Source organism: Macrosteles quadrilineatus, unplaced genomic scaffold, assembly GCF_028750875.1.
Source record: "Macrosteles quadrilineatus isolate MER2022 unplaced genomic scaffold, UCM_ALF_1.0 Scaffold_2__2_contigs__length_208266976, whole genome shotgun sequence".
Taxonomy (NCBI): Eukaryota; Metazoa; Arthropoda; class Insecta; order Hemiptera; family Cicadellidae; genus Macrosteles; species Macrosteles quadrilineatus.
Genome location: NW_026542595.1, coordinates 201917661 through 201931234, shown reverse-complemented (window position 1 = coordinate 201931234; position 13574 = coordinate 201917661). Strand labels below are relative to the sequence as shown.

The 13574-nt window shown below is 33.7% G+C and overlaps 1 protein-coding gene across 4 annotated transcripts in view; it reads right to left on the bottom strand.

Annotated features, from left to right (window-relative positions):
• Nucleotides 1–13574, bottom strand: part of LOC128987630 (kinesin-like protein KIF26B) — a 38259-nt gene that overhangs the window by 16366 nt on the left and 8319 nt on the right. For all 4 annotated transcript variants that reach the window (XM_054408581.1, XM_054408578.1, XM_054408580.1 and 1 more), the window contains exons 2-4: nt 12391–12559; nt 2702–2911; nt 502–595 (exon numbers count right to left, since the gene is read on the bottom strand). In XM_054408581.1, coding sequence (XP_054264556.1) covers nt 502–595; nt 2702–2911; nt 12391–12559 — 473 coding nt within the window. The remainder of the gene's footprint in view (nt 1–501; nt 596–2701; nt 2912–12390; nt 12560–13574) is intronic.

Here is a 13574-nt window from a genome sequence, read left to right as displayed (position 1 = left end):
TAATTGTATCATTTTGTTGCTGTAGCATCATAAATTTTTGTCTCAATACGAAATGCACTATTCGTTTATATGTTATTATTTTTATTGGGAAAACAACAGATGGTGCTAAAATAGTGAGGGAATCAAACAACATCAAAGAGCATAGTACACAACAGATGGAATAATTATCACACAAAAAAGCAGAATGAACAAGGTTGGCAATTAGCATATTGTATATACATTCGTAACTTCGTATAGGAGTGTATTTAATTTAACTAAATAGACGTACAAAAATTTAAATTTGTATCGAAAGCCTTTACTTGAAACTATAATTAAATTTATGACTATTGGATTTTTCTTATTACCATCAAAGTGTATAAAAGCTATCAATAAAAACTAAAAAAATATAATATTGAAAATATCAAATTTGTTCATAAGTCATTTATTACACTTTCATGAATATCAAAACTCGCAAATAAAGATAGACTTAAGCGGGCTAATTGTAAGAAAAACATTTATTACCAAGTTTAGCGTGTCCAAAACAGAAGAGGCAGCCGTCAGAACCATTTATAACTGCATGAATGATGTCAGTCAGTGCGGATGAGCACACTTCCGCCTGGAAAAGAAAAAGAATTAAGACAAATAATTAATATGATAAGTGTTGATTATAGTTTTTTATGGTTTTAACCTGATAATGGTAATGATATGTTTCATAACTAAGGTCATAAGTTGTTTAAGTTGTCATAAGTTGGGGCGCGCTTCAATTTGATGTGTGAGGTCGTGCGAAACACAGGCATAAAGTTTGGAAATCGCAGTTAATCCGAACACGAGTAAGCTATGGAGCAAGTACCGGAAATAGGGTTTAGTAAAATAAGAACAACCATTCAAATCATGATGCAAAAATTGGGATATATCCATTTATGTCTACTTTAAAACTTTTACGAAAATTTTTATAATTTTAACTAAAAGATACATTAAAATTTTGTAATAGCGCATGAGTGAAATTGGTAAATTAGGCTTGAAAAGGTGATTCGAGCACAAGGACATTAAATCAACTACTATTGGGTGATTGTAGAAAGTAAGCCTATAAAATGGAAGTTATTGAAGGTTGAGAGAAATCGTCTTATTACTTTAATTTGTAAAGAGGCGAAATTGTTTTCGACAAAATATTTTTTTCCGTTGAAGTGCTGTTTTACAATGTTCACAATGGAACAGTGAAAGGCTTTCGTCAAACTAAATATTTACTAAACAAAAATAGGTAAATAGGTCACTGACAACTAAAGCCTAAGTCAAGAATGGAAGCAAAAGCCTACTTGTGTTGGGGGGTTGGGTGGTGAGATGTTCTGACCCCATCTAATAAATACTGGAGTCGACATTACCGGGCTATTTACCCACCCTGAGGCCACCAACAGTAAATCAACTCTCCAGAAACAATGGCAACTTTCTTTGACTACGGAGCTTAAGTTGTTAATTTACTGCCGTCTTTATCTTACAGCGATGTAATAGTTGGAGCATTCCGTAGTTAGGAGAATAAAACTTGCGTTTGTAGCAAGGGTTACTTGTGTAATTTACCATTCTACTTTCTGGTAGTGTTTTATGTAGTGGCAAACAATCAATTAAATTTGTTACATATGAGATAATAAAATCTAAATACGATATTTTACTTAAAATGTACATTTTGTATTAATATGAGGGTAAAAATATGTGTGTAGCTTGTTTCTTGCATATAAAAAATCAATAACAAAGTCATATTTGATTTTGTTTACCTTACGCTTTAATTTATCTTGGATGCAATACACAGAAATGTCGGTTTTGTAATATATATTTTTGAGTAAAAAATAAAATGCTGATCACAACCGATTTGAGTCAAGCAATGGTATATTTAGACATAATCCGTAGCTATCTTACTTTGTTTTCGACTAAATTAAAATAAAATAATAACATTAATTATTAAATAAGACAATATTAAAAATCCTTGTATACGTAGACAGGTTTTTTTTCAAAGATGAGCAACAAATTCAGTCACTAAACCATTTCCTTAGTTACTCTACATAACTGTACACAAAAGTAAATTAACAAACCAAACTATAATAATAATTTATTAATTGAAAAAAACTAATCATTACTAATTTACATAAGAGAACACAAAGACAAAGAATAGTTATACAATTCTTAATTCTAAAACAAGAAAATATCATTTGTGATCGCAAGGAAATTAATATTTTAAATACTTTTAACTGAAATGGTGACCATACTTAGGTAGAAATTTTAAACCAAGTATAGTCTTGTTACTGACTAAATCCAACATGGTCCTTAGACAGGACTGTTAATAGCCCATACAGTCAAAGGCAACTAAGGGACCTACAGTTTATAGTGGAATCCGAACAAAATTATTTCCTTGTAATTTATGAATTGGTAAAATTATCAGGATAGTATTGCGGATAGTCGTAGTACTCACTCGTGCGGACGTTCGTCCACACCAAGGGTTAGGCCCTATCGCATCCACTGATCATGTCTATAAATATACACAATCCTATAAATATCCACAATCCTATAAATATCCTAATTAACTTAATTTAAAAAAGGAAAAAATACCACAATGCCTTTGGATACAAAAATACAATTCACAAAAACTTTAGAACCATTCTTATAGTGAGACATTCTCCTGATTTCGAATAATTTGAAATAAGGCCCCAGTAGCCCCAAACTCATCAATAATCACCTGCGAATCTTCATGAGTGAAGATGGAGTCGAAGGCGAACATTTTGGGCGCCGCAACGCCGACCCTGCGGTCTTCTGGCGCAGAAGGACCTCCACACAGCGCAGGGTCAAACAGTGTGATCTGCTTGCGACGCTTGTCCACGCTGAAGAAGGAGGAAGAGTCTTCGACGGAGCTCTGGGCGTCACCAGCCACCCGCAGCATCACCTTCACCTGCACACAGAGTTGCCTTAGTTCTTGCTGTCAAGATCCCATAGAAAGAGTATTTAACAATTGAGTTGGATCACAATCTAAGAAATATGAATGTACATGAAAAAGAAAGCCCTACGTAGCTGTTGGAATTGTACGGTCAAAGTTAATAGAGTGGGTGCAAAAATCTGTGAAGCCGTTGGACAAGAAAGGACAGGATAGACGTTGAGAGAAGTGGAGAAAATATCCACAACCACCAACGTTGAAGGGGAATCGCCATATGCTCTTAGATTTGAAAACATTATACATACGATGTCAACTAGGAATTGTAATATTGTTTTATATTTTATCAAATTACTCTATAGACTGAAATGTATTTATATAAACAAAATTTTATTTCTGAACAACAAAAGATATTTCAGTTAGAAAATTGACAATTTCATCCTTAAACCATAAACACTTTTAGTACAACGAAGCATTGATATTTCTCAAAGTACCTGCACAAACTAATTAATTGACCTAACAATATGGTCAGATATGTTTTTTTATTACGAAAAACTCTTTTTGTGTTTTAGTTTCATTTTTTTCTGCTTTGTGGTTTTCTACACTAATAATAATGTTCACGGTTTTTAGGGAACAGTACTAATCCTGGTGTTCTTACTGTGTAACGTTGACCTTTTGGTAGCATAATTAGTTTATAGCCCTATGCCATTTAGGTTCAGAGTTGATGTAATTAAACCAGCGACCTCCAAATGTAAATCTTTTACATCATAAATTAAGCAAGAGTAACTACTTCACGGTTTGTCGTGTCCAGGATTAGTGAGTTATGGCGAGCGCCTGAAGGTTCACTGGATAGGCAATATGAGTACTGTAGTAAGGTTGCCTATCAGCGCCTAGTGTTCGCTTTAAAATATATTATAATAGGGTCTAATAATACACAAAAACAAAATCGCCGATTTAAGTTTTATGTTTAGAGTGGTTAATAGCCTGCGGTATCAAGATATCTGAGTAGGTTTATGGTAAGTTAACAATATTAACTTCAATTGGTTAAGTTAAAAAAAAAACATAGCCTACTCGTGTAAAAAATTTAAATACAAATACTGTAGAATAAATTGGAGATCTTGCTATTTGGTAAATTTATTTATTTGAATAAATTGGTGTATAGAGTATTTCCAGTTTTTAAATTATAAATAAATCATTCACATTAAGAAGAGCTACATTTAATAGAAAGATATTAAAATTACTATTAGTGTAATACAGTATGTTTAATACTATTAGATTTAATAAATATCTGCAACGAAGTAGTAACCTTAAAAGAAATCATGTATATTCTGCTATTCTAATATTCTTGGAAAAATTGAAATGTATATGTTGCTAATGCCCGTTGCGTATGACCGTAAATATTTTTCCCAGAAATTAAAAACACTATTAACAGATTCTGCGAACCCAGAGATAAAAACATGCCATATCTAGCATACTTTAACATATGTATGCAATAACAATTCGGTATTAAAAACAATAGGGGTTTTTAAGCAGAACTGCATAGGGAAAAAGCTTACTCAAATAAGACCTCTTGGTTGTTTCAATGCTTCATGACCTTATTATCACTTATTTATTTTTACGATAAATTTGGCTTGACGAAACCTAAAGACTTTTTAGCAAGTAGTGAGAAATATAATTAAAATAATACTGCAAATTGTCATAAAACTCTAACTCTACCAATTAGAATCCAATTTTCTACCAAAACGTTTAATTTAATGGTATAAAGAAGACTATAATATTCTTCATAAAAATGTAAAGGAAGATAGTGACATTACTTCGGTCAATTTTGCAAATATATAAAATATATCTTAAACACTTATACGGTTTAAATAAATTGTGTGAAATCGGTTGCAATAACAGATACACTATGCAAATACAAGAGCAAAGTTTTATGTTAAATCAGGTATAGAATCAACTCCATAAATTACCAAGCTATTTTTAAAACATCTATCCAAGCGAGCAAGCAATAGAGAAACTCTATGTATACTAATTGAAAACAGTTCCGAAATAATAGGAAAACAACATCCGAAGGAATAAAAAAAATTTGTGGACATCAACTATCGATATTACTATACTTCGTTCACAAGAACGGGTTTAAGGGAAGAATCTATCTCCTCCACTTGACCCTTTACTTTAAAAATGTTAGTTCCACATTTGATTAAGAAAAGTAATACAAAATACGAAAAAATGGCAAGGGAACTTCCCCTCAAACCGCCTAAACATTGTGAACAGAGTATAGTTGTACATAATAGTAAAATATTTCACAAGTAGCTTTTAATGTTTTTTTTTTTTTATTCTATGAAATCGGTAACAATACAATAAATGTTTTATTTGATTCTCCCAGGTAAATAAAGAGTCGTTACCCGCCACCGACACTGGAGCAGATCGATTCGCAGCCTCTCACTACAAATCTATTATTCAGCGAGAAAACACTCGTAATAATTGAAAAGGAACCTGCAAGTGATCCGCCAAGCTACTTCCAGCTGTTGGATTACAGCACAATGGCGCGAACTAACGGGGGAGCCAAGTGATTATTTGTGTCTTTGTAACAGATTTACAATGCACTTGGACGACTTTGTTCAATATCTTGACAGAAATTAGTTAGATTTAACAAATATCATTTAGGAGAAAATGTAATTTAGCTATTTTTCCTACTGAATATGCTTACACGAGTCAATATGTAATTTTGTGTTAGGTTTGAGTCATGTAGATGTTTAGCATAGCCTAATAATACCTTAGGTTATGATACCAGAAGATTAGAAATTGTTTTTGCAAACACTATTTATCTGTAGGTAAAACTACAAGTAATATTAGTACAGGTAAAATAAGGTTTTATAAACAACAAAATTTGTACATTCGTGAAATTTCACCTGTGAGATATTAATAATATGAGGGACGAAGATCCGATGAGCCCCCAAAAATTTGGGCGTCAAAAGCCCGTTTTAGGGCCCTTATTTCTTCGGGAGGGGGGCAATTCCTAAATAATTTTGTTTTTACGTTTGAGGTCAAGTGAGGTGTGGTTTCGATGGTTTTAATTATTTTAAAACGATTGGGGCTAATTTTAGGTGTATTAAACCACTCCACACAGGGTGTTCAACAACTATTATTACTTTTTTAAGATCTCTAAACATTTATTCATAAAATAATAAAATTAGGTACCTTAACGATCTCCTTAAATATCTAGGTGCTTATACCAGTCAGAATCAATACATAAACTGTTTTTGGGTTAACCAATAATATGATCAATATATTAAAAGATAAGTTTAAAAGGTATTACCTTAGACTTTTGATACTAAAATACACACCTAACCTACAATGACTAACTGATTACTGTTTTTTTTTTCAAAGACATCAAAGTCGAAGCTATAGTTGATAAAGTTTACCATATTTTAGTACAAAATGTCTTCTCCTTTATGTTTTTCATTCTATCTACAAATAAATAGTTATGTCAAATTATAATCCAATAGTATATATTCTAGCCTATACCCCATTCTAAATGAAGATCGAAAATATTTCCATACATCTCAATTGATCAAATAACTAAGAAACAGTATTTTTTCTGCAATCGAAAATTATTTCATTATCAATGCATATGCACACAAACTTGGTGATTGTACCAGTATGTTATTGTTCGATGTATGACGAAGCCTCCCCAGTGGTATTGTGGGCTTCAACCCCATAACTCTACGCCAATGGATTAAGTCTTCCGCGAAATATTCGGTTGTTATTGAAAATCAAGACAGCAGAAGCAATAATAATAATACGGCCCTGGGCAATCCCCCCTCTCAAACTCCCAACCCTACACATTGAGGCTACCGTAACCTGATTGTGGACCTAACTCTGAAGTAGTTATCACTCAATCTTTTGTAGGAAAAGGTTATCCTTCCATTCCCACTCCTGTACTTCATGTGCTTGTTTTTTACATTATTTAAAGGGACATGGATTGACGTCAATTTGATAGTGACATTAAGGGACTTGAAGAGTTTTCTTAGAAAGGAGTTGATGGTATATACAAGTATAAGAATGTAGTTTTTGAATTATTTCATGTTTTTTGTTGGATTAAGAATCCGACTTCTTAAGGTGGTATCTTATTTGGAAGCAGTATCATCATGTTATTCATCGGTAGATGAAAGTAGTTTAAGAGAAACCTAAGACAAAGACTCTTAACTTCTTAAGAAGAAAAGACACAGTAGACTATAAAGAGACTGTGATAGTGTTAAACCTAATCAATTTCTCCATAAGATTGCTTAGATATTAACAAAACCATACAGAAACAAGTTAGTGCACTTGTGTATCGTATAACTAGGGCTCTGCCCCAGGCTTTCAAAATTTGTTCGACTTTTAGAAAGAAATACTATGCATTGAAGAACAGAAAATTTAAAATTTGCGTTGTCGATGTTTGTCAAAATGGTGAATAGAGTACATTCATTTATCTCTCGAAGATGTCATTGTGAAAGGTTCAATATTGTACCTAGTCAACATATATATAAAGCTTCTAGTTACACTACAAACAATGGATGATACGTTCAAACGTACAATACCCCTCTGCAGGTAAAACCAAGTAATAAAAAAATAAGGAAAGAACAAATAATCTTTTTTTGTATTGTTTATGAATTTAAATATTTTATGTTCGGTTGTTTCATTCAACTGTGATAATACTGATGCAAAATCTTCTGACAACAATGTAAATAAGCAAAACACCGTCATACAATTTTATCCACAGAGACAGTTAATTGTCCATAATATTACATAATATTAGACAAAGCATGTGTATATGTAGCATAAGGTTGTCTACAAATTCATTTTCCTGGAAACATAAAACAATAAGAGAAAATAGCATACACTCAAAGCGCTTCTACTTAGCCAGTGACAATAATTGTGACAAACATGCAAATAACAACGCACGACAACTGTATTAATATCTTTAGACCGAGTTATATTCCAATATTACACCGGACAAAGCAGGTTTATCAAAGCAAACGGTTTGCTGTAAATTCTCTTTCCTGGAAACGCCTTACACTAAGAGGAATAAAATGAAATAACGTGAGTGTTCCACTGTGATAATAATTATGACAAAACAGCAATGCGAATACCCCACAAAGGTCCATTTTAATCCCGAGAGTTATATTTGATCATAACGCTAGACCAAGCAGGTGCATACGGTTTGCTGCGAGTTCACTTTGATCTTGAAATATCCCAGTAAACAGTGCACAGTTGACACTGTAATTTACACTCCACGCTTTGTACACGTAACAGATGGCGCTGAGTGTGTGTGTGTGTGTGTGTGTGTGTGTGTGTACCATATCTCACCGTGAGTCTTGCTTGGTTTGTTTTGTATTTTTGTAATAAAAACTTATAACTACCGTTTTTGTTTTTTTAAAGCTATAAGGGAAGTAGTTAAATTTTTTAAATAAGTTTGACAAGATGAATTGGGCATTTAAGAGTAAAACGACTGAACTGTATATTTTTCCAAGTTACCAAATCTATGACTCGATTATTTTAGATTATGTTTGTTTTGTTATTCAAATTTGGGTTTTAATTTGTCTGGTTGAATACGAAATTACAGTTATGTATATGGCTCCCTTAAATATTTATGAGGTATAAGATTGACATTTAAGATTAGTTTTAGTAAAACTCGTATGTGACTTTAAAACATATCCATACTTTACAGAGGATACATAATAACGAGGTAATTACGATCAGGTTCAATGAGGTTCAAGGATTGAGAGAGAAGTAAAATTGTAATGATTCTAACTTCAATTAATCTGCTGTTCAGGCCAATTTAATTGTTGAGTGGTGCAATTAGTTTGGTACAATGTTTCGTTGCATCGATCACTGTCAGTGGCAATAAGAGGTTATAAACTAAAAGATAACCTCTCTTAGAAGTTATGAGTACTGTAGTGACTTTTAGTAATTAAAAATGGTCGTAGATAAAGTAGGGAACACAACTCCCGTAAATATTTTTAACTACACTCGTAGACGTTTTTTAGGCACTCGCGATGGCTCGTACCTTAAATTTTCAACTCGTGTCGTTAACACCTTTTTATATACAGCTAATTTGTATTCGCTTTCCCATTACGAATAAACAAATTACTCTTTTGGTGGTTTTATATTAACTACTCTTCAACAGTATCGCTGTTCACAAGTAGATTTAAACTCGCCAGTTTTAAAATAGAAGCCACTTTATCCTGTGTAGTTGACGGGGTAGTAGTAATTAGTCTCGGTAACGAGGAGGAGGGGGAATTAGTGGGGGGGGGGAGACTAAACACATGACAAGTCTCATAGACTAAACTAGGATTGGGTATTCTTCATCATATGAGTAAGGTATTCTTGATTTATAAACATTTTCTTAGTCCCTAAGTCTCTTTTTCTATGTAATATACAGCTGGGATCTGCTTAAAAACATAGTTCTACGCTGTTATCCAACGTACTTTCTTTAGAAAACAATACTACTTTTTTTTAATTTTCCCTTTTTAAATTTATATGTTGTGTTCCACGATATTTCTTCAAGTTCCCAGTTATCTTACAGGTTAGATCCTACTTTAAGACAGGATTAAGTTCCGGAATCCCAAACATCATCGCACTTGTGTTTCAATAATCATCAGAGATGATAAAGTCCCCAGTGACTCTATCTAAAGTTCCACTAAACCAAAAACTGTTTAAACGCCAAAATGACCGGTATAAAACAGCGATTGGGAAGATTTCATCCCTCCTGCAGAACGATCATTGCCCGACAGTGAATTCTTATTTCTTCCAAACAGCCATTCGATCAGGCTTTTGTATTCGGCAGAGGGTTCCCCCAAATCACACCCGTCAAGAGATACTTTAAATCCCGGCATCATTCTCCCCTCCCCCCCACCACCACTACGGGCAAATAAACCCACATCCGATTAGGATATGTGATGGCCCAACTGTTTTGGATTAACCGGGAAAAGGTTTTCTACAAACAATCTAGGGACACTTGAAGAGTTTCAACCAAACTTGGTAGTGTGTTTATAAAAAAATTTGTTGGAATTAATCCGAAGTAGTATCAGTACTTGCAGAGGATGTGGAATATTTACGGTCACATTAGCAAACCATTAGGTCTTTACATAAGTCCAAATTTAAGTAGAATGTTTGATGTTAAACAGTTAGTGGCTAGCTGTTACTGAAATATTTTACAAGTTAAACATTTAGTTATTAGTCGATAATATATAATATTTTTAGGATATTAGTTAAGTGTATCGCTTATTGTACCATCGACTTGATATACTATACTCATAATAAGCTGTCAACTACATTCGTGGATTCATAATCAATACTTACAGTGCGAATATGACTGTGTAATTGTGTGAGCTTAACAAATCATGTTCATAAACACTTTTAACCTAATTTTAATACAATTGACGAAGTTAAACGAACATGAAAGGCCAAAAGGTGGATACATCACCTTTACGTCCTAAACGTCCTCGTACTAAGAAATTGACAGTTTAAGTTTATAGTAGGTAGTACATCCAATAATATCTTCCTTTTATCTGCTTCACATAACATAATATTGCATTGTAAATCAATCAATGGTTTCTACTGTTAATTCATTTACTCCACACTACACTATTTTGACGAACTTCCCACACAAGGATTTAGTCCAGAAAACAGTTGTTTGCCGTCAGCTTAATCAAATGGGGTTTCATTGCGTACTACTGTACTGTAATGAGTTTTACCGGACACCAATCAGCTGATTATACTGTATTTGGATGGCATTGAGTGGTTATAAACAAAAACATAACCTCTCTTAGAGGTTATGACTAGCGATTTTTAGTCCTTTAGTTGGTGGTAATATATAAGGATTTGTACAGATTTAGTAGTATGGCGTAAACTAACGTACGTAGCTCGTCCAAAATGTGTGTACCGGACTCGTATGGTAATCCTGTACTCGACTTCGTCTCGCACGGGAACGACCACACTCGTCCGGTAAACACTTACTTTCAGGACTAGTAACGTAATATACTATTTTATCTTAGAATAAATTTCCCGTAAGGAGATTGGTATGTATTTCTTGTACTCACAAATATCTTTAGTATTCAAGAACACCACAGGATTGAAGATTTTAACAAGGATAAAATGATAGACAAAAAGCACGTTTGTGCTTATTTATTAGTTTCAGGTGTTCTCTGATTTCCATCAGATACAGTTTCTTGGCATTGACTAAGACAGAGAATCGTCAGCCTTGACAGCACCTGCGTTTCCCCCAACCTCCAGCTATAACTCGATTGCCGACCCTTATTTCTTCCCAACTGCAATTCAATCATCCTTTGTGTTCAGCGAAAGTCTTTCTCTAAATCACACTCTTCAAAGAAAATGTGTACAACTTTCTGCATCTCGTGACGATAGAGGCTATTCTTGTGTCGGACTACTACCCGAATCTTTATAGTAAATTTAAGTAAAACTCATTGAATAAAAAACAACAGAAATATGATCAATTTCACTGGATGTTGAAAGCAACATTTGCAAGTAATATCAGATCATTGAAAGATTCCTAATCTTTGGTCGATTCCGTAATTGTCAAATTGAGGTTTTAATCAACGTTTTTGCTCGAGCTGAAATCGGTATTCCTATTCACCTTATAGTTACACTTTTAGTTTTGAAGCAACATAGCCTAGAATTTATTTGTCCTTTAATTCAATAAGTAAACATAAGCGAGCGTTTTATTGATACATTACTGTCACTCAAAATTCGCTCTAACATTTGAAAGCCACTCAAAGTATTATTCCTAAGACCCTCCGTTAAACAGTTTAGAGCAATCACCTACAACCGTAATAGTAGTTTTTACTATTCAAGTATGACAAAAGATCCAAGTTCCAAATCACGTTTAATTTAGTACTTGTTCTGTCCCAAGATGTTTTACATCTTGGTTCTGCCCGTGCTTCGCAACGGCGAGAATACTTAAGAGAATAATGCGAGTCTCTAAATCTATTGTAAACAAAAGTTACACACTTACCATGCTAATTATATAGGCAATTCTCAATCGTACTTATTGATAAAAAAAATTAAAACCTCTTGTGTTTGTGTATTAAAATGTGTGGCAGAATAAAATTATTAACTCAGTTAAGAAATACTATAAGTTAAAACAAAAATGTAACAGGTAATGCATCTTCATATATTATTTTACTTGCATATGTTTGACTAGTAAACAAATTTAACTAAAATTCTGTCGAAACCCCTGACATGGAGGACCATTTTAAGAGGGTCTCGGGGCCCTGAAAGTGATTACGAAATTGATGGTGTATGTTCTCCATGAATTCTACATGTATGTACCAAGAGGACAAGGTCCAGCGGTGTTTGAGTTTATCACTGCCAAACAAATGTACAAACAAACCAACATTTATACTTATAGATTCACTACACTTGAAGCGACAGGGATTTCACTGCTTAATTGGGTAAGGTAAAACATTTTCACAAAAAAGATTCGATGATTCCCTTACCTTCCCGACCCCAGTGACCTCCTTGACCCCTATTCTCCTGAGCAGCGCTGGGGGTGGCGGGGGAGGAGATCGGTGCAGAACTCCGCAGAACCCTGAGGAAGGCACAACCTCGTCCTCCGTCCTCTTGCGGCGGTGAGGCGAAGCCGACAGGTTCAACTTCTGGGCAGCTCTGGAAATAACACAAAGAGTGAGGGTACAAGAATTAACACTGGCTTAAGTAAACTATTTTTTATATGTCCTCCCTTCACATACTTTCTAGGCCGGATCTATTTTACACATTGTATAAGGCTAGTCTTAAAGTGTCGTGGCATTATCACATAGATAAAATCCACTGATTGGTGAGCTGGTAACGTGGTAGAGCGCAGGGCTTCGGTGCCCGAGATCCCGGGTTCAAATCCGTCCATTCACCAATGGGTTTTATCCATGTGAGATGGTCACAACTCTTCCTAGGATGTGAAGGTGGGACTTAAAAAATAATAAAAAAGAATTTGTGATTGGCAGGATTCTATCAAAAGACCTTGTTATTCCTAAGCCCCGAGCTCTACCACTAGACCAACTCGATCTCTAATATGTGGAACTAAAAAAATAACCTCAGTGCAGTATTTCCTAAACATTAAGGATTTTCTTTTAGAGGAAATGATTAACTTACAATTACAACATTTAAAAACCAGTAGAGTTTTCTTAGGGTCTCAATATAAGATATTTTATGCATTTGTTGATTTGTAGAAACTGAAATGAAAGGTAAAACTCACACCAGAGTTAAACATAGATACTTTATTAGCCAATATCCAAAAGTAAATCCTCAAGCTAAAAACAACAATACATTCAAAACAAACATCAAAATATGCAACCTATGAAAACAATTATAAAAATACCAAACAGCACAGAAACTCTATAAACTTGATTTTAGATCCTAGTATAGGATCTGGTGTAAATTATATTAATATAGTTGTTAGGCTATTAAGATGATTATGTTTCTAAACCATGGTATAGAAAGGAAGACCTTTGCTACAGACAAGTATCAACATAGTAATACACAACAATAAAATATTAGAATATAAAAGATAGGGACCTAGCTAATTAACAGTTTTTTTCCATTACTAGGGAAGTGTTTTTAATTACACTTAGTATTCAGTTTTACTATTGAAGTAATTCCCGTTTAATCGCATTTTTCAATCTAAAGC